General features: G+C 35.5%; 1 protein-coding gene across 1 annotated transcript in view; it reads left to right on the forward strand.

Moving 5' to 3' along the window:
* DMD (dystrophin) overlaps positions 1-26,749 on the forward strand; it is a 2,325,391-nt gene that overhangs the window by 809,356 nt on the left and 1,489,286 nt on the right. Inside the window, 4 exon segments of the mRNA XM_043994767.1 lie at positions 8,126-8,296; positions 9,450-9,632; positions 13,567-13,701; positions 19,726-19,875. Coding sequence (XP_043850702.1) covers positions 8,126-8,296; positions 9,450-9,632; positions 13,567-13,701; positions 19,726-19,875 — 639 coding nt within the window.

Genomic DNA, 26,749 nt, shown 5'->3' on the forward strand with positions numbered 1-26,749 from the left:
TGCTTATATTTTCATTTTCCTTTGTTTCCTCTTCAACTGTCCCTCTCTTTCAACTTTTCTCTTATTTCTTTGAATACAGTTAGACACTTTCAGTTCAGAATAATTAACCTTCTGTCTCACAAAGTTTACTTCAAATACAGAAATATGTCCAGAGTAGATATTACAAACTACATGATTTAGTCTTACTGAGCCTCAAAAATTGAATGTCAAAAATAAATATTGACTTCACAAAATGAACTGTCACTTATAGAAAAATAAACTTTCTTCATTTTTAGTCCATGTTTTCATTTAAAACCCTTTTGAATGCATAGCTATAGATAGAGCCTCTTAAAATTAGCATAGCAAAGGGGGTAAAAGAATTTTTACAAAATCAGAATTGCACATAGAAATATACGGGGGCCATTGTTATTGAACATAACCAAGATATCCCCAAATTTGACTTCTGGCCAAGAATGCTACCTGAATGGGAAGCAGACAGTTCAGATGAGTGACATCTAATATAGCAAAAACCTGATATTTGCATGAGACTGAACACTGATTAGGAATAAAATAAGAAGCTAAGACATTCCACTCTATAATTGAACAAAAAGTCAGTAAAAAGTTCAAAGGAAGTAGGAAAGGGGTCAACTAATATAGGCAAATCTAAGAGAGACAATTAAGCTAGTAGCCTCCTAGCTTGACCAGAAATGGTCCAGAAACACATGTGCCTTCCAAGGTCTGACCAAAATGATCCTTCTGGAACTTTACTTATTAGGGTTGGGGAGTTGCCAGGCATTTCATCAAAAGATTTTCAGGATGAAATTAAAGGGCAAAAGTGATGGGCAAATGTTGTCTGCATAATTGAAATAGCATGGAAGCACAGGAAAGAAGCACAATAATTTTGAAAATAAGGGTAGAATTTATTATATTCTGTTTTTAAAAGTGTTCTTTTTATGATTAAGCTCAGAATTTTAAAAAAAAAATTAAATGCATGAGAACAGATAAATGAATTGATTTAAATAGCTTTTATTAAGTGATTAGTGTCTACAAACATGCAGGATACAAATAGAAAAATAACACAGTGCCTGCTTTCAAGGACCTCTCATTGTAGTGGGGGAAACAAAATAGTATTAAATTTCAGCTGTAAATCAGATAAAAAGGACCCATTGGGTACAATAGCCTAAATGTGTGGAAGAAACTATAAAGGGAAATAAGTTAGCATAACATATTAATGAGTTATTTTTCATCTCTTTAACTCTTAGATACAGGCTTTATTAAGAGGGTGGAGTGGTGCAGTGGAAGAAGTCCTAGATTTGTAGTCAGAAAATCAGAGTTCTACTCCTAAACCTGCTGTTTATTACCTGGGTCACCTCGGGCAGGTCAGCCAATCTCTTTGGGCCTCACTTTGCTCAAATTTAAGATGAGAAAGGGAGACCAGATGATCTCTTAAGATTTATTCCATTTTAATGGTGGATCAATGGAATAGATTAGGCACAGGAGACACTGTAGTAAATGACTATAGTAATCTACTGTTTGATAAACTCAAGGACTCCAGCTTTTGGGGTAAGAACTCAGTATTTGAAAAAAAAATGGAAGATAGTATGGCAGAAACTAGGCATAGACCAATATATTATACCATATATCAAAATAAGGTCAAAATGGGTACATGATTTAGAGTTAGAGGTTATACCATAGGTTAATTAGGAGAGGAAGGAATAGTCTACCTTTCAGATCTATGGAGAGGAGAACAATTTATGACCAAACAAGAGATAGAGAATATTATGAAATGCAAAATGGATGATTTTGATTACATTTAATTAAAAGGGTTTTATACAAACAGAAGCAATGCAACCAAAATTAGAAGGGAAGCAGAAAGCTTGGAAACAATTTTTACAGCCAGTGTTTCTGATAAGGGTCTCATTTCTAAAATATATAGGGAGCTAAATCAAATTTATAAGAATGCAATCCATTCCCCAACTGACAAATGGTCAAAGGATATGAACAGGCAGTTTTCAGATGAAGAAATCAAAGCTATCTTTTGCCATTTGAAAAAAAAATTATCTAAATCACTATTGATTAGAGAAATTCACATTAAAACAACTCTGAGGTACCACCTCACATCTATCATATTGGCTAAAATGACAAAAAAGGAAGATAATAAATGTTGGAGAAGCTGTAGGAAAAATGGAACACTAATGCATTGTTGGTGAAATTGTGAACTGATCCAGCCATTCTGGAGAGCAATTTGGAACTATGCCCAAAGGGCTGTGGGACTGTACATAACCTTTGATTGAGTAATACCACTACTAGGTCTGTATCCCAAGGAGAACATAAAAAAGGGAAAAGGGACGGGGGAGGGGGGCGTAGCTAGATGGTACAGTGGATAAAGCACTGACCATGGATTCAGGAGGATGTGAGTTCAAATCCATCCTCAGACACTTGACACTTACTAGCTCTGCGACCTTGGGCAAGTCACTTAACCCTCATTGCCCCATCCCCCCAAAATAAACAAGGGAAAAGGACCCACATGTATAAAAATATTTATAGCAGCTCTCTTTGTGGTGACAAAGTATTGGAAATCGCGGAAATGCCCATCAATTGAGGAATGGTTGAACAAATTGTGGTATATGAATGTAATGGAATACTATTGTGCTGTAAGAAATAATGAGCAGTTAGATTTCAGAAAAACCTGGAAAGACTTAAGTGAGCTGATGCTGAGTGAAGTGAGCAGAACCAGGAGAACATTATACACAGTGACAGCAACATTGTGTGATGATCAAGTGTGATAGACTTAACTCTTCTCAGCAGTACAGTGGTCCAAGACAACTCCAAATGCCTCATGATGGAAAATCTCCACACACAGAAAAAAAGAACTGTGGATTCTGAATGCAGCTTGAACCATACTATTTATACTTTTTTGTTTGTTTGTTTTGAGGATTTTCCCTTTTGTTCTGATTCTTCTTTCACAACATCACCAGTGCAGAAATATGTTTAATGTGATTGAACATATATAACCTATATTAGATTTCTTTCTGTCTTGGGAAGGGGGGAGTGAAGAGAGAGAAGAAGAATTTGTAACTAAAAATCTTATGAAAACAAACAAAAAAGATTTTTCCATTTTAAAATCTCTGACTTTTAGTATCAGTTAGTTATTAATTGGGGGAGTGTTTTAAGAAGAAAAATATTAGGAAATTCATATAAAAGAGAAAAATATAAAGAATAAATACTAAAATGTATGACATTTCTTTCTATTTCAAAAATTCTGATTTATAAAGGAAATGAGTATTTAGATTGATAATTATATTGAATTATGTTGAAATATTGAATATTTATAGTCATAAAACAGATTTTAAAATTCTACTCCTTAAAGGTTGGCTAAAGAACTTGGCACCTTTGATAATGTTTTTTTTTTTTTTTCCTTTTTCAATTTGTCTGTGCTTTATAAGCAACTTTGACAAATTTTGTGGTCATGATCCACACCCTAGATTGCTTTTTTTTTGTTTTGTTTTGTTTTGTTTTTGTTTGCTTTTTTTAAGTGAGGCAATTGGGGTTAAGTGACTTGCCCAGGGTCACACAGCTAGTAAGTATTAAGTGTCTGAGACCGGATTTGAACCCAGGTACTCCTGACTTCAGGGCCGGTGCTCTATCCACTGCGCCACCTAGCTGCCCCTCCTAGATTGTCTTAATAGATGTATTTTAGAGGAAAAAATGGGCATAGCTCCCATAGCCAACGCTTCACCGAAAAGAAACCTTGACCAACACTCCTTCATAATTTTACATCTTACTCTGCCATGACCAAGCTTCATCTATTTCTGTATTCTTCATTTCACCTTCAGGCTTTTCAGTCTTGGTTGTTTAATTATCTCATTCATGGAAAAGCCCATAGTATTAACTTCTGAACTGCCAGTCACCTGACATTTTTGCTGCTCAGTGTTGTCTGTTGGCATTTGAGAATGTGTAGTCTTTGCACATAAAATCAATCATTCAATCAACAAATATCTATTAAGCATCTTATATATGCCAGGCACTGAACTAAGCACTGGGGATTCAAAAAGAGGCAAAAGACCCTATAGAAACTCATAGTCTAATTGGAGAGACGACAAACTCCCTCCCTCTCTTCAGTAATTTTACAGTCATGTCCAGCTCTCTGTCATCTCATTCTGGGTTTTTTTTGGCAAAGATACTGGAGTGATTTGCCATTTCCTTCTCCAGCTCATTTTACAGATGAGGAAATGGAGGCAAACAGCATTAAGTAATTTATCTACAGTCACACAGCTAGCAAGTATCTGAGGCTGGATTTAAACTTCTAGACTTCTTCTAGACTCCAGAGCTAACATTCTAGATGCATTTCTGTCCTGCCCTACCCCCAACATCCCATGTAGTATAGTCTCTTCTATCAATAGTCAACTTGAGGATGTGGAAGCCAGCACAGCTGGTTTTCTGATTTCCAATTAAAAAACAAAAAGATTAAAAAAAATCCCACAAAGATAAAGGTTAGCAGGCTGCTAACTAATATCAGAATTATATGGAATACTTGCAGATACAAAGGAGAACACTTGTAACACTAATCATAATTTCTATTATGATTGACCCTCTTGAAGCTGTAATACTGCATTATTGGTCTCTGTCAGGATTGATGAAGAGGATGTTCCCATAGCCTTTCATGTCTAACTTTCCCCCTCACTCCATATTCATTTCTTTTCCCATCACTTCTCTACCAGACAGACCTGGTTCCTAAGCAAACCTTATCACATGAACATTTTTCTACTCTGACTGAAATTCTTATATTTTTATCTTTCCCTTTCTACTTCTTTCTTTTCAATTCAGTTTGAAAATTTGCATGGCTCTTTTGACTTGCTGTGATTTTCTTGGTATCTTGCTTGGGTCACCTCAGCTCTTTGGTTCCATTCATATATATTCTCTTGGATTTGTTATTTCTGGTTCTCTTCCTGATTACTTCCCCATCACCTATTATAATGCTATATTAAATTCCTGTCTCCCGATTTACTTTGCTTAATGTCCCCCTGCTGACAAACAGAGCATTCACTACCTAACCATAAATTCTCCTTTAGGGCCTTTGACTTCTGGTCAATAATCTTTACCCTCCTACCATCTATTACTTAGCCTTACCTATGCATCATGTTGGCAAGAAGCTAAAAGAAGTTTTTATTAAAAATATTTGGAAAAACAATATAATTTTTCTATAGGTAAAGCCATATGGAAAAAAGTTATTGCTTACAAAGATACCATAATTATATTACCTCATAGAAGGAATAGCCCTAGGATAATAGGCTTTAAAAAAAAATAGTTCAATGCTAAAAGATGTATTCTGAAGGACTTATTATCCAGGGGCAATAGGTTAAAAATAATGATGTCTTCCTGGAAGTTGATACATTTAGGGAATACCTAATGAATTAAACAGAATGGAAAAAAAGCTCACAAAATAAAAATTTTTTATTACTATAGTGAAGTCTTGGGCTATTTTAAATGTGTTATGAAGAAGCAGTTATCTACAAACCAAATATCTACAGTCTGATTTTGGCCCCAATAAAAAATCCTTCCTTTCTCAAGGCTTGATCATTTTTTTTAAAAAAATCCATACTCATAAATGTATCTATACATAAAATGAGGTTGTTTTTTCATTATTCAATCACTTTTCCTAAGACAGATGAATTTCATCTGTATGGTGGGTTTTGTAGGTGACAGTTTTATTTTGTGTATGAATTCTTCCCCCAAAACCTCACCCCCCCAAAGAAGTTAGTTGGGCCAGATATGGCAATGTGCTATATCTCTGTTCCATCTTTCTAGTTAGAAACCCAAAATCTTGGCTTTTGTATTACTTGCATTGTTCTGGGAGCCACAGAAACCCTATTTAACTCTCCACTCAATCATACTGATAGAATCAGAATTTTTGAATTGGAAAAGAACTTTGCTGCTCAACAAGACTTATTTAATCTACTCATATCAAACTCTCTCACTCCCCCTGCTTTGTAGCAGCCTTAATAGCAAAAGACCTAGCCAGGGGAGCCTGTCTAGAAATTCTGTCTTCAAATGCCAGTTCTGGTGAATGGGTACAAGAAAGGGGACAGAATATACTCTTCTCCAGTAATAAAATGATAATAAAATGATCTTTCCCCTGTGATTCCAGATTGCAAGTTCCCTAGCTAAAACTCTTTCCCCTTATTACTTTCTCAATACCTTTTCCTCACCCACCTCAGTTCCTTGAAATCATAAACAGCTCAATACTTGGCTCAGTTCTACTCTCTATGTCCTTATATTTGGACACCTTAATATACATGTTGATGTTACTTCAAACACAGCTGCTGGTCATCTATGAAGGACAACTTCTGAAATACCAATGTCTATTCATGCTCTCCTCTCTGCTACTCTGTAGTCATCAGGAAACTTTGACAATCCTAGCAGGGCAAAACATTAGGAGAATGAAAGGTACTCTGGATTGAAGAAGCAGAAGCATGAACATGAAGTCATAACCCAAGGCACATTATCCCTTCCCAAGCTTTGCCCTCTGACTCCCCCTGCCCCATTCTTTCTGGAATAGTACATGCTTCAAGGAAGCCCCTTGAAGTGTGCCACCTTCCTCCCCAATCCCACATCCTTTAACCTGTAGCAATTTTGCTCCTACCCTTAACATTGTACTGAAACTATTTTCTCAACAACAACAACAACAACAACAACAAAACAACTATTTTTTCAAAGGTCTCCAATGACCTCTTGTCCATCAATAAAGTACCCTTTCTTCAATCCTTACCACGTTGATATATCTGCAGTATTTGAACTGTTGACCACCCTTTTCTATTTCTCATCCCTTTGCTTCAAGGATATAACGTTTTCTGGGTTCTCTTACCTCTCAAACTACTTCTAATCTATATCTTCTCAGTTCTCAAAGTAACTACATTTATTTAGACCCTCATCTCTTCTCATATAAACTAATCTATTGTAATATACTAGTAGCCAGTCATCTACCTCCATTCTTTCTCTTCTCTTGACACTGCCACCCGAGTGCTCTTTCTTTTAATATAGAAGTGGCATTGTTTCTTAGGCATGCCACTTCTATATTAAAAACAAACAAAGAGGGGCAGCTAGGTGGCGCAGTGGATAAGCATGGGCCTTGGAGTCAGGAGTACCTGAGTTCAAATCCGGCCTCAGACACTTAACACTTACTAGCTGTGTGACCCTGGGCAAGTCACTTAACCCCAATTGCCTCACTAAAAAAAAACAAAAAAAACAAAAAAAACAAACAAAGAAAAAATAACCCTTAGGGACTCCTCTTTACCTAAAAAATAAAGCAGAAATCTCTAATCTTGGTGTTCAAGCCCCTTCACGATCTGGTTGAAAAATTATTTTCTATATGATATGCCCTTTCACATACCATGTTTCATCCAAACTAGACCATTCTCACTTCCCTGTTCTCATCTTACCCTCTATTTTCTCTCCTTTTTCTGTCATGCCTCATGCCTGGTATAGAATATCCCTTCCCTCCTTACCATTTCCTCATCTTGAAATCTTTCCCTTTTCTTTTAGCCTCAATTCAGTTGCTGTTTCATTCATGAATCTTTCCAAAATCTTCCTATATTGTAAGGTGAAATTCTCCCTAAATTTCTCATAGATGCTGCCTAGACCTCTCTTTAGCACTCATTTCTCTCTTTTATGCAGGTTTTTTGTTTGTTTGTTTTTTTTGGTGAGGCAAACTGGGGTGTGATTTGCCCAGGGTCACACAGCTAGTAAGTGTTAAGTGTCTGAGGTTCAGATTTGAACTCAGGTCCCCCTGACTCCAGGGCCAGTGCTCTACCCACTATGCCACCTAGCTGCCCCTAGGTTTGTTTTTTTTTATACATATTTCTCTATCCCCCTTTAGATTGTAAGCACATTGATAACCCATATCATGTTTCCACATTAAGAACAGTGTCATGAATTGAGTAGGTTTTTAATAAATGTCTAGTGAGTGAACAAATTGATGTATATCAATGAAAAGAAATTTGATATATCTTAGCTAATTTCCTTGAGTCTTCTATAGCGAGCATTTCATGATTCACTTTTATAATCTGTACTTTCTACTATTTATACACCCTTATGCATAAATTTAGCAGAACCAGATTGGTTTTAAGACTTTTTTTTTTTTTTAAAGGCACGTGCTAAAAAGGAAGCCCTGAAAGGAGGTTTGGATAAGACTGTAAGCCTTCGAAAAGACCTGTCTGAGATGCATGAGTGGATAACACAAGCAGAAGAAGAATACCTGGAGAGGGATTTTGAGTATAAAACACCAGATGAGCTCCAAAAAGCAGTCGAGGAACTGAAGGTGAAAACATAAATGCAAAAAATTTTAAAGAACTTTTTTTAAAAGAGCTTACTTCTTTTGCCTTATGCCATTGTTTTATCCGATGCCATTACCCAAACCTATTTTGTAGTTCTTAATTTCATAGGAAAGATGACCTAAATTGTTTCAGTTTAAAGATTATTACATAATACCTAGAAATTCACAGTTTTCTTTTCTATATGTAAATGCTCAATTTTCTGTGAAAATCCCCTACCCACTGAACCTTGGGAGCTGAATTATTAGGAGATGGCTTTGTTTTCTCTTGATAGTCTAAGAAATTAAGCATATTGACAATTTAAATTTTATTTCAGTCTTGAATTTTGAAATATATAGATATTTCAAATATATATCAAATGTATAAATATATTCAAAATTCAAAACAGAAATAAAATTTAAATGACCACATATATGTATATACTCACATATACTCACATATACTCATGGAAGCAAAAGTAATTTATAAAAGATTATACTTCTGCATAGGTATTTTAAAAAATCAATGTTAGTCACACAAATTTAATCCCTTGTTTCCTTTCAGTTGTACAATAGAGCTAGAAATATGTGTGTACATCTAGAGACATCTAGTATTTTTCAGAATATTTTTATTAAATGGCAGATAAAGTAAATTTTGTTTAGCTTTACAAGGGGTAAAATTAGATTTCATGTATTTAATCATCTTATTTTATTTTTCTTAAACTGAATCATACAGTCACCCCTACATTTTATGTTTTTGGTATTATTGTTGCTAATTGTAGCCAGCCATACTTATCTAATGGGCAGCTAGATGGTTCAGTGGATAGAATGCTGGGCCTGGAGTCAGGAAGACTCATCTTCCTGAGTTTGAATCTGGCTTCAGACAAATACTAGCTGTGTGACCTTGAGCAAGCTACTTAACCCTGTTTGCCTCAGTTTCTTCATCTGTAAAATCAGCTAGAGAAGGAAATAGCAAACCTCTCCAGTATCATCACTAAGAAAACCCCAACTGGATTCACAAAAAGTAAGATATGACTGAAAAATGATTGAACAATATAGCTATCTAATAGGGATGTTGGGAGGGAAAATTACAATTTTTTTGCACAAACACTTCAAAAGTAAAATACCTACACTGATAAAAATTACTTCCTTTATTTTTCAGAGTGCTAAGGAGGAAGCCCTGCAGAAAGAAGTCAAAGTTAAACTCCTCACAGATGCTATGAATAATTTCATAGCACGTGCTCCACCTGTCGCACATGATGCCTTAAAAAAGGAACTTGACACCCTAATTACCAACTACCAACGGCTCTGCAGTAGACTTAATGGAAAATGCAAGACTTTGGAGGTCAGAAGCTTTTGTTTATATTGATAATTGTGTCTGTTGAAATTACCATAAAAAATCCCGTTAATACACCTTTCACTAGACAGGTATTTTTCTGCATTCTTAACTCTATACATCAAAGAAAATCATGTGTCCTCATATATAAAAAAGTTTTCTAAAAAGCTCCCCCTTGCAATAAAAATAAACAAACTGTTGCCTTGCATTATATGATTCTTTCATCCTTGACAGTTCCTGTAAAGAGAAAATTGTTTCTGCCATCTCCCTGTAAATATATTGTCATTTCATCATGTGTCCTTCTGTACCTTGAACTATGCATATTTGAATACACACTTGGCATGGTCAAGTGCATTTACACCTTAACAATGTCATGAATAAAAATGACCATAATATGCAACTTGGAAATTGTATTATGCCAAGAGCACAGAACATTTATCTATTGTGAAAAACCTTGTTTTTAGAGAAAGTACAGAGTGTCAAGCAGTCAAAACACTGAAGAATACATTCAACCTTTGTCCTAGTGATCTTTATGATTATAGTTCTAAATTGGATTCATACTCAAATGGAATCATGACCACATTCATTTGGAAGTTCTATCCACTGATGTATATCATCACCCATATATACCTGTCCTTACTGTGGAACTCTTGTCCATGTCCTCCCATAAGTTGCCCAAGGTGGGGGCAAGATGATGGAAGTCCACTCATCTTGCTGGAAGAGTTCTCTAACCTGACATTGTGAACATAGCAGTGGAGCTCTCTGGCTGACCATCCATGATATGCCCTGTCTACATAACCAGCCTTGTTTTTCTTCCCACTACAAAATTCTTTAATGATGTCTTTTACACCTTTTTTTAAAAAGTACCTTATTGATTACTTTTGCCTCCAGCTCACACCCACTATGCCCCTTTCCATTGTCTTCTATGTGAAATTCTTATAGAATTCTTTGAAGACGGTTGAGTTCTTTATCTCACTTCCAGAAAATAGTAGCAGAATGTTGGTATTTAAAAAAAGGCCTCTCCCCCCCTCAAGGGAAGATTGGAGTCATTAATGGAATTCATAGATTTCTAAAGATAATCCAACTCACTTTCCTCCCTCTGTTTACCTCTGAACCTAACTTGTTGTCCATCTGTACTGATTGTTGAGATACACATGTTAATAGGCCTATTCTATAAGTTTTCCAACTATATACATGCCATAATCTTGACAATAGATATTCTTTATCCATTGGGTCTTTTCTGTAAAGATCTAAATTGGAGGTATTCAATATAGAAAATCTGAGTTGGAAAAATTTTTAAATGAGAAGATTTAGGAAGTTTATCCTGCCTATTTCAATTACTTGATTTGGTGGCAAATACCTCTCTGAATGAGTAATTGATTATGTGGTAACCCAATGTCCACATTAGGGGTTTGAGAAGGAAGCAAACCATGCACCAGACTTACATGTCCAAAAGAGGATATTCTTTACATCTAGATTGAAGCAAGAGTAATATACATTAGACCTCTAAATCTGAGTCTTTATATACTGTGAAAATCATTGCCTCTAGGTTTGTCTTTTTGTAGGCCAGGTCAGGACTCAAAGCTCTTGCTCCCCTCAGTTATGACTATCTCTGATATAAAAGCTCTGAAGTGAATTCATTGCTGTTAAGTCCTTCATTCTCAAAGAGGTCCAATGACTTCAAGAGGTGATGTTTTGACTCCAGGATGAATTGGATTTCAATGAGAAAGAGTTGGGCAAAATAGTCAGCCCCATTCTGTCTTCCAGAGTCATCAAAGTCCAGTGGCAAGCAGTGGATTTAGGGGATACCTCTCATATTAATTTAAGATCCAGCATCTCCAGAATTTTAAAATTCACGAGGTGGCTTTCAAAGCTGGAAATGTCCATTTCAGAATTACTGCCTAGTCACCTTTGATCAACAAAAGAAACACGAAGCTGAAGAAACAGAAACCCAGGTTTAAGCTCACCTACCGAAGTGCTAAGCCTAGCTGCCATGTGGGAGTAATAAACAAGCTACCAAGGTAGAGGAGGACTTTTCTATTCATGAGTGGTGGAGGATTGAAGGGGTATTGAGAGACCATGGTCATCACTCCCTTTTAAAAATCAAGATAAAAACATGATAGAAAGTATTTAAGAGTTTATTTAATCTATTTAATGATTACTCCATAGCTTCTTTGATTTATCTAACATAGATACTTTAATTTTGAATTGGATAGTTCTAATCTTTACTATATTCCTACTCCAGTTCTTCATAGGGACTCAGGAGGTACTCAAAAGCTATGCAAACAGAGAATATGCTCATGAAGTTAATACCATGTTAGGCTCTGAGGATGAACTTGGGAATAAACTAAGTGTCTATTTACTGATGACTAGTTTCTTTCAGCTCAAAAGAGGTTGATTACTAGATTTGTCATAAGATGTCGTTCAGCCATTATTCATAATAAACACTACATGCAGAAATGGCAGTTTGCCTTGATGGAGGGATTAAACACACCAATAAATCAAAAAACTTGGAGAACTGAAGTATGAACTAAGGGTAAAATGAAAATCAATAAATAGTACTTATTACACACCTAAGCATTATGCTAGATATGCTACAAAAATGTAGTAGTCCCTGATTTCAAGAAATTTAAATTATATTAGAAAAAATCAAAAATATATTTTAAAAAGATAAATAAAAGGAAGAGTTTCGTGTTTGTTTTGTTTTGTTCTACAGGGAAAGGCGTTAACAACTGGAAGGGAGTAGAGAGCAGTAAAATATTGACATAAGGGAAAAATATTGTTTTAGGAACTGAGCTTTGAGGAAAGCTTTTCGAGGGATTCTAAGAGACAGAAGAAATGGATCCACTAGACTAGGAAGTGGCAAACCAGTCCAATATCTTTGCCAAGAGGGTTTCAAATGGGGTCATGAAGAGTTGGTCATGCCTGAAATGATTGATCAATAATGAATTAGACAACTAGTTTTAGGATTAGAGTAAAATCATGCACATGATATTGTTGGAAGTCTTAAAAATGTATTGTTGAGATTTAATCACTGCTGCGCATTAGTTTGAGATAATGGTGTCTAAATCCAGGCATGGCAGATAGTCTCTACAGTGATATGGAAATGAGAGATGGAAAACCAGATATTTGGACTACACAGCAAAGTCTTGTTGTTTCAAATAAGTCATTTCCAATTTAAAAAATTTTAAAATAGCAGCCTATGGAAACCTATTAATTTTAATTGATAATTACTGAGTACTCACAATATGCTTGTTACTAGGAAAGAGAGCCTCTGCCCCTAGGAGATTATATTTTAAAGAAATTATGTAAGCATTATTATTCTCATTTTATAGATGATAAACTGATTCTTGGAAATGGAAAAGGTCTTAGCAAGGGCAGTATGATCATTAATGGTAGAGGCATATTCTGATCTAGGTCCTCTGAATCTAGTTCCAGTGTTTTTTTTTCCAATTGCTAGTCTAAAGAGGTCACCTCAGCATGCATAATATCATTGGAATGATGGATGATCAAAAGGAAAAATATTTTTGAAATATTGTCATTTAAAATAAAAGTTGGCTTCCACTATCCTCCAAACTAATGAAAGATTTAGGGAAGGATTATGACTTGTCCTGGAATCAGGAATAGCTGAGTTAGAATCAAGCCTCAGATACTTTCTAGCTGTGGGGCCCTGGGCAAGTCACTTAACCTCTGATCATCTGACAAAATGGATCCACTAGACTAGGAAATGGCAAACCAGTCTGATATCTTTGGCAAGAATACTTCAAATGGAGTCATGAAGAGTTGATCATGACTTAAATGACTGAACAACAACAAATTAGACAATTTTAGGATCAGAGTAAAATCATGCATATAAATATTTTTCAAAGTCTTAAAAATGTTTTGTTGTGAGTAAATCATTTATGTTCCTTAGTTTGAAGTAATGGTGTCTGTTTATTTTTAGGAGGTCTGGGCATGCTGGTGTGAGTTACTGTCATACTTGGAGACTGAAAACAAGTGGCTAACTGAGGTAGAAATCAAACTTAAAGCAACTGAAAACATCCCAGGTGGAGCTGAGGAAATTTCTGAAGCTCTTGATGTAAGTTCAAAATCATCACACATGATATGATGAATGTACAGAATCTCAAAATAAAAAAGGAAGTGTCCTTAGACTAGTACAAGTATAAATTTTATTATTTTTTTTTGTGGGGCAATGAGGGTTAAGTGACTTGCCCAGGGTCACACAGCTAGTAAATGTCAAGTGGCTGAGTCTGGATTTGAACTCAGGTCCTCCTGAATACAGAGCTGGTGCTTTATCTACTGTGCCACCTAGCTGCCCCGCACAAGTATAAATTTTAAAACTAATTTGAAGTGATTTTCATATACATTTGGAGTTTACTGAAGGGAGGCACTGTACTATGCTTCATTCAGTTCTCTGTCTCATTGCTGATAAAGTCTCTGTAGAAGGATGTGATGGCCCACAGGCCAGAAAAAAGGAATGTCCATCTCACTGCATGGACATCTCATTCCAACCCAAATGTCCATCTCAACTTGCTTATTGTAGACAATGACCTTCTCTCAGTCTTTATCTTCCTTACATGATTTAATCTCATGGCACCCATGGGGTAGGATTCAGGAATCAAGATTCAGAAACAGATTGATTTGTGGCCAAGTTAATTGTATCAAAAGACCTCCCCTAAGAATTACTCTACCTATTCCTCACGGGCTTCTCAGACCCACTGAATAAGTGTTGACTACTTGGGGTAGGGATGGGGCTGTCTTTGAGCATGATATCATAGGGAACTGTACAAGGAAGTTGTTCTCTCCCCCTATCTCCCATCTAGTGCTAAATCTGAAGAGAGTAAGCTGATCTCTCAAACAGAAATTTGCATTTGAGTGCCTCATTACACCAAAGAAAAGAACAAATCATGGTCTCCTGTTCACAACAGATCCTATGCATATCATTTATGTACAAATTATTGCCAAATTCAGATTTCTCATTCTTGGCTCTCCTCTGAAGCTTCTAACTACTGGACATCACTACCTCCTAGAACCTAAAATTTAACACACCCCAAATTAAAAATCATTACGTTTTTGCCCCTTCTTTAGCCTACCTTGTCACCTTCTCTTTTTCTATTATTGTTACTACCATCCAAGCTTTTATTAAGCACTTACTATATACCAGACACTTGGCTAATTGCAAAAAAATACAAAGAAAGGTAAAAACCTGTTTCTGGCCCTCAAGGAACTCACGTTCTATTGGGGGAGATAATATTTAAATAGCTTTATAAGCAAGATGTATATAGTGCAAATGGAAGATAATCTCAGTAGGAAGTACAGAGTTAGGAGATAGGGTATGTGGCAGTTAGATGGTGCAGTTGGATACAGTGCTGGCCCTGGAGTACTCAGGAGGACCTGAGTTCAAATATAGACTCAGATACTGGCTGTGTGATACTAGCCTCAGATACTGACAACCTCACTAGGCAAGTCACTTCCACTGTTGGTCTCAGTTCCTTATCTGTAAAATGAGCAGGAGAAGGAAATGGTGAACTACTCCAGTATCTTTGCCAATGGGGTCATGAAGAGTCAGACACAACTGAAAGGACTCTACAGCAACAACAGTAGCAGCTGCAGTATGTGGGGTGAGTAAAGGCCAGTGTCAATGGATTGTAGAGAATATGGAAGAAAGTAAGGCATAAAAAGGCTAGAGAGATAGAGAAGTGCCAAGTTTTAAATGCTCAAAAGAGGTTTTTATCTTTTATCCTGGAGCTAATAGGGAACCACTAGAGAGTTTTCTTTTTTTGGGGGGGGAAGGAGGATTTAATGGGGGGGGTGGGGTAGCAACATGGTTAGAGTTGCATCTTAACATCATCTTGGCATCTACATGCCTTCCTTTCTAGATTCTCTACTGCTTGCGTTGTATATATCTTATGTATATAATTATTTGCATTAGGCAGTTTAATAGTGTGATGAATGAACACTTAACTTGAAGTCAGGAAGAACTAAGTTCAAATATGTCAGATGCTTATTAGCTGTGTGACCCTGGGAAAGTAACTTAACCTCTCTCAGGTAATATCTACAAAATAAATAGCAATAATACCTACCTCAAAGAATTGTTCTCAGAAAATTAAATGAGATAACATGTAGAAAGGGCTTTACATACCTTAAAGTGCAATGTAAATGCTAATTATTATTGACTTTTTACTTATTATTATATGGTTGTTGTCATCTCCATTAGAATGTAAGCTTCTTGAGGTCATGAACCATGTTGTTGCCATATTTTGTATCACTAAGGCTTAGCATTTCCTGGTACATGTAAGCACTTAATAAATATTTGCTGATCAATTTATTAGAGAGTGAATTAGAATCAGAAGAGACTTAGGCAAGGAGACTAATTGGAAGGCTATTACAAAAACCCAAGGGTGGGTGGGCAGGGAAGGTGATGAAGACCTGAACCAGAGTGACAAATTTGCAAGTAGATAGAAGGGGACATATACTAAAGATTACATAAAAGTAAAAGTAAAAGGCCTGGCAACATATTGGACATATGTAGATTGTTGTTAGAGAAGAGAGTGTCTCAGAAGATGATACCCTCAACAGTAATAGGAAAGTTTGGTCGAGGGGAGCATTTGAAAGGAATGATGAGTTCCCTCAGGGTATCTATTTTGATATGTCCAAAAGGCAGCTTGTGATGCTGTACTGGAGAACTCTTCAGGTTAAAGTGATTCATCTTAGAAACACTTTCAAAGAGTTGGTAATTGAAGCTATGAAAGCTGATGAGATCTCCAAGAGAAGATATGATAGAAGGAAAAGAAAAAAGCTCCAGGATAGACCCATGGAAGACACACTTAGTTTGTCAGCTAGATGAAGATTCATCAAGGCCATTGAGAAAGAAATAAGCTAGAAGAAGCAAGAGAGAATGTGTCACAAAACCACAAATAAGACAGTATTTAAGGGAAGAATATGATTGACAGTGTCAGTGTTACTTAACCCCGATTGCCTCACCAAAAATAAATGAATTAAAAAAATAAAGATAAATGTAAAGTTTTACATTATAGTTGAGGAAGAGGTATCTTGGAAATATAAAATTAAGAAGTTGACATAAATTTATACTCTTAGCATTTTGATGATTTCATGAGTTTATCAATGTGGATGTTCTCTCCAGCAATAAAAATGTTAACTTGTCCATGGCCTATCCTTTTACATAGTTGCTTCCATGTTCTCCTATATTTTCTCCATAGAAGGGGATGAGGGAACTTTCTTGCACCACCATGCACCTATCCCTTAACCTTTGGCTCAACTACAACTGGAATGTATACTTAGTCTTGTTAATAAGCATATAGTTCTACTGTACTCTAGACTTTTTAGGCCATATCTAGAATTCTGTATTCTCATGTGTATGCCATGAATACCATAGTATTAAAGAGAAATTAACCAATTGTAGCGCATCCAAGGCAGGTCAACAAGGATGATGAAATACCTTGAAATTAAATTCAATAAATAAGAGATTTCTGTTAATAACATTAAGTGAAAACATTGGGAAAAATAAATTGAACTTAGTCTCTGCTCTCGGTGAGCTTATAATACAGGAGATTAGAAATACATATAAGTAACTTCACTGAAAAGTATAATATTATAAGTGTATAAGAAAGGTAGAAATTAAGTTCTGTGAGAGAAAAGGAAAGAGAAATATACTTCCTGCTCTAGCAATGAGGAGGTCTTCATGGAGAAAATTCCATTAAGTTGGTAAGATATCAATAGTCAGAAACTGGTTGTGATACCATTCCAGGGATAAATTATATGGAAAAAGCCATGGAATTGGGAAAAATAGAAATATTCTGAAAATAAGGAATATATTTTTTTTGGTTGTAAAAAGTAAACCAAGGTGAGTAACTAATAAACCTTGAACAGAATAATAGGTTGTTTTCATATTTTTTAAAGTCTTGAACAATCATATGAGCAATAGGCTTAATTCAGTAAGCATTAATAAACTAGTAAAGATTTTTGAGCAATGGAGTTAAATTATCCAATCTCTATATTTGGTAAACTAATTTAACAATGTATGAAGGCAGGGAGACATTTCACCTACATCCAAGTGAGGAGTCGTAAATGTCTAAACTAGGGTAGTAGCAATAAGAATTGAAAAGAAGCAATACCACTACTAGATCTGTTTCGCAAGATAATTAGGGAAGAAGAAAAAGAATCTATATGTTCTAAAACATTTATTGCAGCTCTCTTTGGAGTGGCAAAGAACTAGAAAGTGCAGAGATGCCCTTGAATTGGGAAATGCCTGAACAAGTCATGGTATGATTGTGGTAGAATACTACTGTGGTATGGGAAAAATGAGCTTGATGATCTTAAAAACAAATGGATAGACTTGCATGGAATAATGATGAGCAAAATAAGCAGAACCAAAAGAACATTGTAACAATAATAATATTGCTTTAAGAACAATTTTGTTTTACATCCATCCATGCATATACATATTTGTGTCTAATGGTAGCCATCTCTGGGTTTGGGGATGGGGGAGGGGTGGGGAAGAGGGAGACCAAGACTAGAAAAGAAGAAGAAAAAGGAGTTACATGCTAACTTTATTGCATATTTAAAAGGAATAGCAAGTTGTATATAATAGATTTGCAGTTTCATGTGCAATCATTTTTTTTTCCCTTTTCTACTATGTTATGGAAAGGTTTGTCTTATTTCCTAAATTAAGAATAAAATAGAATTTTTAAAGAAAGAATTAAAAGGAGAAAACAGTTGAAATACATAGTTTGAGGTTGGAATCAATAGAATTTGGTGCTTATTTTGATTTGGGAGATGAGTGAAAAAGAGACTTCAAGGATAGGTGATGCGGAGAATAGCTCTTCCATTAACAGTATTAGGCATGACAGGAATGGCTGTTTTGGGATTTGTTCTATTTGTTGAGTGTTAGTAGTATGTTCAGCTATAATTAAACAATAGCTAGTTACAAATTAAGTTTAAATACTCAGGCAAGGGAAATATCTGCTACCAGCTACTACTTGAGGCACAGAAATAGAAGAGATGGAAGAAGCTTATTAGAGCAGCTTTGGGAGTATGTTAGGGAGGGAGGGAGGGAGGGAGTGAGTGAATGAATGAACGAATGAATGAGTGAATGTGTGTGTGTGTGTGTGTGTGAGAGAGAGAGAGAGAGAGAGAGAGAGAGAGAGAGAGAGTATGTATGTGTGATAGAGAGAGAGAGAGAGGGAGGGAAGGAGGAAGGTTAATAAATATTAGGGGGTCAAAAATGACCTTTTGGAGATTGGTTTCTTTAGAGTGTTAAGAATATAAGTCTATTTGCAAAAGTTAGCAAGTGAGTCATGAGAAGATGGAAGCAGATGATGGAAACCAGTATACCATGTTTCCTTTTATTATGAAAAAATAGAAAAACCCAGTAGAGAAGGGAAAATAGAGAGGGGAAAGACAGAGATCATCAATGGGGCAAAGTTTCACAGGAGATATTAAAGGATGGACCAGAGGGTGGAGTGGAATAAATGACAAGAATATGGGTACAGTTGTAGATTGCAGAGAATTGGAATTTGTGGAAAAGTCTATTTGGAAGCTATATTGTACTATTTCATCCCACTTCTAGTTAGTCTAGGGAAGGCAGTCATGTGTCTTGTGTGTGTATATGTATTTTCATAGCACCAAAATTTAGCAGAGATTTCTGGAATCATTATATCATTTTTTCAGTAAGGTTCACTTTGAACCCTTTCTTCTGAAGTGTTGAATAGCATTATCTTGGAGTTTTCCTCTACCTATGATTCCATGATTTTGATGGGGATTGAGCAGGAGGAACCTGAATAACTTTTTATTTGGTATATTTAAACATAGAGTTTTTTTGGGTTTTTTACAACCTAGTAAACTTTTGTGATAGCATAAGTGTTAAATCATATTTTGTATGAAACATATCTAATTACATAAAAAGAATAAGTCAACAGAGATACAATACATTTTATTAGTTGAATAAAAATATTTTAAGGGTTGTATCTTAACTATGTGACCCTAGATGATGTACTGAATGACATATTTAGTGTTTTTGATTACTCCTACTATATTTAAATAGAAGAAAAATTAATTAGTAATTTTTGAATGTTTTTTTCAGTCACTTGAAAGTTTAATGCGGCATCCAGAAGATAACCGAAATCAGATTCGAGAACTGGCACAGACACTAACAGATGGTGGAGTCCTAGACGAGTTGATCAATGAGAAACTTGAAAAATTTAATTCTCATTGGGAAGAGCTTAATCAAGAGGTATGATGAACATGATATTAAAGATCTCTTTGAATCAGTCATGTCAGTGCCTTCAAAAAGCCTTACTTTTTCATACATAAAATCATGTAAATATCACATATATATATACACACAACCATATAAATGCCATGTATACACATATATGTTTATTACTATACAAGAAATAATGACATTTATACATATTTCCCATTCCATTCACCAAATAGTTATGAAGTACTTATTATGTACAAAATTGCTACCCCCTCCCCCATATAAAAACCAAAATAAAACAGAACCTGCCCTCATAAGTAATTAAATACAAAGTTTATTCAAAGCAATACAAAATAATTTTAAGAGAGAGAGATGGTTAAGTGGGAATGGGAGAGGATCAGAAAAGACCTCTTTTCAAAGGTAGTTCCTGAATTATACTTAAAATGAAATTAAACATTCTACCAGATGGAAGTGAGGAAATAAAGTTCTCTAAAAGGTAGTGAAGGGGCAGCTAGGTGGCACAGTAGATAGAGCACTGGCCCTGGAGTCAGGAGGACCTGAGTTCAAATCCAGCCTCAGACACTTAATACTTGCCAGCTGTGTGACCCTAGGCAAGTCACTTAACCCCAATTGCCTCACACACAAAAAAAAAACAAAAAACAAAAACCAAAACCAAAAAGTAGTGAAGAGGAGGAATTTGGGCAAAGGCACAGAAACAGAAGACAGAATACTCCATACATCTACATTTGTGTAATATGTATATTAGTTGTTCTGCTGTCCCTAGGTAGTGTGATTATATTTATTATTTCTGGTGTAGAGATAATGAACTTCTTGCCCCTTAACACACACTTGGATAGCAACCCCTATAACAAAGAATGAACAAATGAAAAGCATTTATCAATTGTTTATTATGAACCAAACTCTTTGGTACAAATACCAAAGAGAGACAGTCCATGCTCTCAAGGATTCTATATTCTGATGGCTGACAAGATACATATATGTATTTTTACATAATTATATAGAATTATGGAAGACCAGGAAAGAAGTTGTAGTACAATTAGTCAAATATATGAGTTGAGAAATAGTGCATTAATACCTCATTTCTGGGGAGGGTAAGGTAATGTTGATTCGATTAGAGATTTCTGAGAGAGAATAGGGGGAACTCTGCTAGGGTACAATGTTCTGGTGTTAGAGCAGAAAATGGGGAGGGGTAAATAAAAGAATGGAAAAAGAATTTATATATGGAGATAGGTGCTCTTATTATCCCTGTTTTAGAGTTGAAGAAACTGAGGTAAAAAGAAATTTAAGTGACTTGCCCAGGGTCACAGTCTTGTAAGTGTTTGAGGCCAAATTTGAACTCAAGTCTTCTTCTTTTTCCTTTCTTTCTTTCTTTCTCTTTCTTTCTTTCTTTCTTTCTTTCTTTCTTTCTTTCTTTCTTTCTTTCTTTCTTTCTTTCTTTCTTTCTTTTTTGGTGAGGCAATTGGAGTTCAGTGACTTGCCCAGAGTCACACAGCTGGTAGGTATTAAGTGTCTGAGGCTGGATTTGAACTCAGGCCCTCCTGACTCCAGGGCTGGTGCTCTATCCACTGTGCCACTTAGCTGGCCCAAATTCAAGTCTTCTTGAATTCAGGCCTAGTGTTCTATCCACTTTACTAAGAGATGGCAATGGACAGGGTGAAGATGAATGTCTCAAATCACATCTTGCCTATAGCTTGGCTTTTCCCAAACCTGGATTTTTATGTTCTAGCTTTGAGTGTGGAATAATATCAGCCTAAACAAAATTTTCCTTCATCATAATCTTAACAACAACAACATCTTCTCCTTCTTTTCCTTCTTCTTATTCTACTCTTCTTCTTCTTTCCATTCTTCCCCTTCTTCCCCTCCCTTTTTCCTTCCTTTCCCCTCTACTTTCCTTTTCTATTTCCTCTTCTTCTTCTTCCTCTTCTCCTTTCTCCCTTCTCTTTTCCTTCTTCTGATAGTGTGCAGATAGTTAGTAGTTATAGTGGTGCTAGAAGATTGAGGGACAGATAATAAGACTAACCTTTTAAAGAGTTTAACTTGTTGATTTTTGTGCCAATGAAAGCACAGAAAATGAAAGGATAGAAGAGTTTGGAGGTAAATCCCACCCCTAAATTCTCCCTTATATGAACTGGTCTGTCTTTGAAAGGTATAGTAATTAAATAAAAGGGCAGCTATGTGGTATAGTGGATAGAGTGCTGGCCCTGGAATCAATTCAGATCCAGCCTCAGAATTTGGCACTTACTAGCTGTGTGACTCTGGACAAGTCACTTAACCCCAATGGCCTCAAACATCTGAGGCCATCTCCAGTCATCCTGATGTACATCTTGCCACCAGGTCCAGATGGCTCTGGAGGAGAGAGTGAGGCTGGTGACTTTGCACATCTCTCTCTCACTTAAATCCAATTCAATGCAAGTCATGATATCACCTCAGGATGTCAATGTCCTCTTTAAGAACAAAGGACAAACAACAACAGTTAAATAAAGAACAAGGTGAAGATGCTTCCATTAGTCTTCTCATTTCACAAAAGTAAAGTGATGTCACTATAGAAATAGAACCCAGAATTTTCTTTAGTTGGTTTCTTATAAAATGGTCTTCTTCTTCACTAAATAACTTTTTTTAGAAGTTTTCATTATTTCACTCTTCTGATTTCAATTGTTCAAATCATTTGAAATCAAATGATTAAGACAGGGAAATATACTATGAAATTTTAACAAAACCTGTAATTAATCAAGATAAGAGCTAAAGGTCCATAAAGAAATGCTTGACTTCCCCTAAGGATTAATTGGGTTTTCTTTTCCTTAGCAAAAAACTGATTACTAAACATGTTGTAGATGGGTCAAAGAACTGGAAGGAAAGATTTACCTTGATTAAATGTTCCCCCCTTTATAGTATGTGATCTAAGAGTTGCAGGACAACAAAACTTTTTCCCCCCAGTAGCAAAGAAATAAGCAAATGTAAAGCTTCTCTTAATCCAGATTACTTCAATGTAATGTACTCACCAAATTCCATTTTTCTGCCCTTTAATTTACTGACGTGAGAACAAAGACTGGATGTCAGATTAAAGTGATAGATTGCAGTTATCCTGTCCTGGTTCTTCAGGGCCTGTGCTGATCCATTTATCTCTTTTAAAAGAAGTACATAGTACAAAGATATAGTTATTTAGGTTAGTTCAGTTAATCATCCTGATGTTTTGACTGAATTTTAACTGAGATTACTGTTTTGATGTGAAGCAGACAGCACCAGGTTATCATGTCCTAGGACATGAATGTCCTAACCAAGGGAATTTCAGAATTGATTTTTTTAAAAAAAATGCTGTTGTAAATGATTATGTTTAAAAAAGAAAAAAAGTCCTGGATTAGTTTGAGACAATAAGATGTTTGTTTTTGGTTACTGGCTAATCCAAATAGAATAATTCTCTTTATTTTAATCCTGAATAACTTTGAGGGTGTGCCTAATCAACCAACAGACATTTAGTAATTTCATTCTTTTGTTTTTGTTTTTGTTTTTGTTTTTTTTCTTTCCTTTGGTGAGGCAATTAGGGTTAAGTGACTTGCCCAGGGTCACACAACTAGTAAGCATTAAGTGTCTGAGGCCTGATTTGAACTCTGGTCCACCTGAATCCAAGGCCAGTCCTCTATCTGCTGGGTCACCTAGCTGCCCCCTAATTTCATTCTTTCAACACATCTGTACCAGAATTGGAGATACAAATAAAAAAACAGAGTCAGACCCTGTCCTCAAGAAACCACCTCTGTTCCACGTTTAACTTTGATATTTGACATATAACTTCAGCCTCTTTCTAAGCTACTTACCCATTTCCCCCCTCACCCTCCTTACCCTATATACTACATGATTTAGTGACACTGGCTAAACTAGCCTACTTAATTGTGACTGGTACAAGTCATCCTGTCTCCTACATTTATATAAACTACCTCCCTCATGCCTGAAATGTTTTCTCCCTCACCTCAATTTCTTGGAACTCCTAGATCTCTTCAAGGCTCAATTTAGTTGTCATATCCTTGAGCAAGTCTTTTCTGGTTCCTCCAATCACTTTGAATTTTTAAGGACAGTGAGAGTGGCAGTCAAACCAAATTCCAAGTCTAGATGCAATTTATAAACATGATCCAGTGGAGTATTAGAAGATACAATGTGTAAAGATCTCTGGACTTGTGGTCAAAGGCCCTACATTCAAATCCTGGTACTGTTATTTGCTACATGAGTGATCTTGGACAATAAACACTTCTCTGAGCTACTTACTATTAAAAAACCCCAACTTGTTCTTTTTTTTTTTTTGGCGAGTCAATTGGACTTGCCCAGGGTCACACAGCTAGTTAAGTGTTAAGTGTCTGAGGCTGGATTTGAACTCAGGTCCTCCTGATTCCAGGGCCAGTGCTTTATCCACTGCACCATGTAGCTGCCCCCCCCCAACTTTTTTTTTTTTTTTTGGTAGGGCAATGAGGGTTAAGTGACTTGCCATGGGTCACAAAGCTAGTGTTAAGTGTCTAAGGCCAGATTTAAACTCAGGTCCTCCTGAATCCAGGGCCGGTTCTTTATCCACTGTGCCACCTAGCTGCCCCTCACAACTTATTCTTTAAGTGAAAGAGTAAAACTACATGATTCTTCTAGCTCTAAATCCCATGAATAAACCAACTGCATGCTATTTAAGCTTGTATTAGTCTCAGATTGCTTGTAGTAGTCCTAAGTTTGATGTAATGGTTATTTCCCCCTCAATATAGGCTATATTTACACATACTTAAATATGACATGTAAAAATACACATGTAACCTATAATATAAAACTATTCTGCTTCTATGAATTTAAGTGCATATGTATGTGTAGTGAATGTGTGCTATATCATATTTGTATATTTATGCATATTTATTGAATAATAAACCAAATTATAGATCACACAAAATTTTTATGTCAAGTATACCTAGAACATACATACCTTTATGTATAATATAAACATATATATGCATACATGCAAGCATCCATGTATCATTTTTCCTTCAAGGAGATCTCATTTTGGGAAAGAAATGTGTCCCTGCTCTAACTTACGTAGTATTTATCAACCTGGTATCCATGGGTCTAGAAAGGCAGAGACTTATGGTTTATCCCAGGAGATAGGAACCATCAAACAGAAGAGCTCTTGAGTATTGATCATGTTCTTCTGTAAGTCTCCAGGTGTGATAATTAGAGAATCATCGTCTTTAAGAATAATTAAATATTCACAATGTTGCCTCATGGCCATGAGAAGGCCTTGAAGAGTCTTAGGAAAGAAGTGATAGTAATAGGCTAGATTCAAGGCATTTTTATGAATGAAGATGTAAAACATACTTTAAAAAACCACTGATGTCCAATTTCTCTTGCTATTGAAGAAAATATTTTTTTCTGGTATAAAATACAACAGATAAGAATAACTTTGATATTGGTTTATCAATCAAGTCACTTTTTATAAACTAAGTAGAAAACTTGAAATGTTCAGTGTTTAATGGGCATTATATCATCCTTGTGAACTCTATTTGAAAATTAAAATGTCATGAAGTACTAAATTTTCCCTAAAATGATAAGTAGATAGGGATATCAAGACGGAATTTCAGATTTTACTTCTAACTTAGATCTTGAAGTATAGAATACCTGTGACTGGCAACTTAGCTCCTTTTCTTCATGAATCATGCATCTAAGAAAAACAAAACAAAACAAAATCAACTATGTGGTTGCAACACATGTTGGCATAGTTAGATATGGAAAAGACTGAAGGGTTTTAAGGAAATAACATGGAATCTAAGAAACCAAATCTAAGTTTAGGTTCCATTAATAACTTTTAAAATGGAAATAAACGGACCTAATTAGATAGAATTTGGAGAGCTGTATTCAGTGTTGGGGTCACATTTGAGGGGAGGCACTGACACGTTAAAACATATTGACAATAAAATGAGATGACTTAAAACCATGTCACATGAGTATTGAAGAATATAAAAGAATAGCTAACTGGAGATTTCTAACCAAAGGACAAGAAATCTTGGATATAACATGTTATTGGTCTTTCAGTATTTGAAAAGCTATCCTTTAGATGAAGGAATTAATTTATATTGTGTAGTTCCAGAGGCAGCACTAAAATCAGTTTATAGAAGTTAAAGGTAGTCAAATTTCAGCTTATGATAAGGAAAAAAAATGACATTAAAACTCTTTCTAACAATTAAGGCTTTCATGAACTCACCATTACTGAGTATACTCAGAGTTTAGATGGATAATTGTTGGAGATGGTATAAACTTGTAGAGGTTCTTAACCTTGGGTCCAAGGAAAATTTAAAAAGATATAAATTGATAATTATTTCAATATAATTGATTTGCTTTGTAACCCTATGAATTTTATTTTATGCATTTGAAAAATTATTCTGAAAATGGATCCACAGGCTTCTTCAAAACTATCAAAGGAATCCATGATATTCATACACAAAAAGATTAAGAACCCCTGTTATAAAGGATATTCCTATTTCAATTATAGGTCAGCTAAATGACCTCTGATGGTTCTTCTAGCTCTGATCTCTTATTTTATACTTCAAAGAGAGGACCATAGATTTAGAGTTCGAGAGAACCTTACAGGTCATCTAGTCTAATCATCTCAAAGGCAGTACAATATCATGAATCTTTGACTATATAATAAATATTTGAGCAAAAAGGTATATTTTTTAAAAAAAATTCTAATCCATTCTTCATGAGTTTAATGATGTTCCCTACAGAAATTTTCCTGCATTAATTTGTCATTCTGACTTTTCCCATACCAGTTAATTCAATATCACATCTGACTTTTCTATAGACTTTTCTTCTAGAATATTTTATTTATTTTTTTCTTGAAAATTTTCAGATTTCAGTTCAGTTAACA

This window comes from Dromiciops gliroides, chromosome 3, assembly GCF_019393635.1.
Source record: "Dromiciops gliroides isolate mDroGli1 chromosome 3, mDroGli1.pri, whole genome shotgun sequence".
NCBI classification, from domain to species: Eukaryota; Metazoa; Chordata; class Mammalia; order Microbiotheria; family Microbiotheriidae; genus Dromiciops; species Dromiciops gliroides.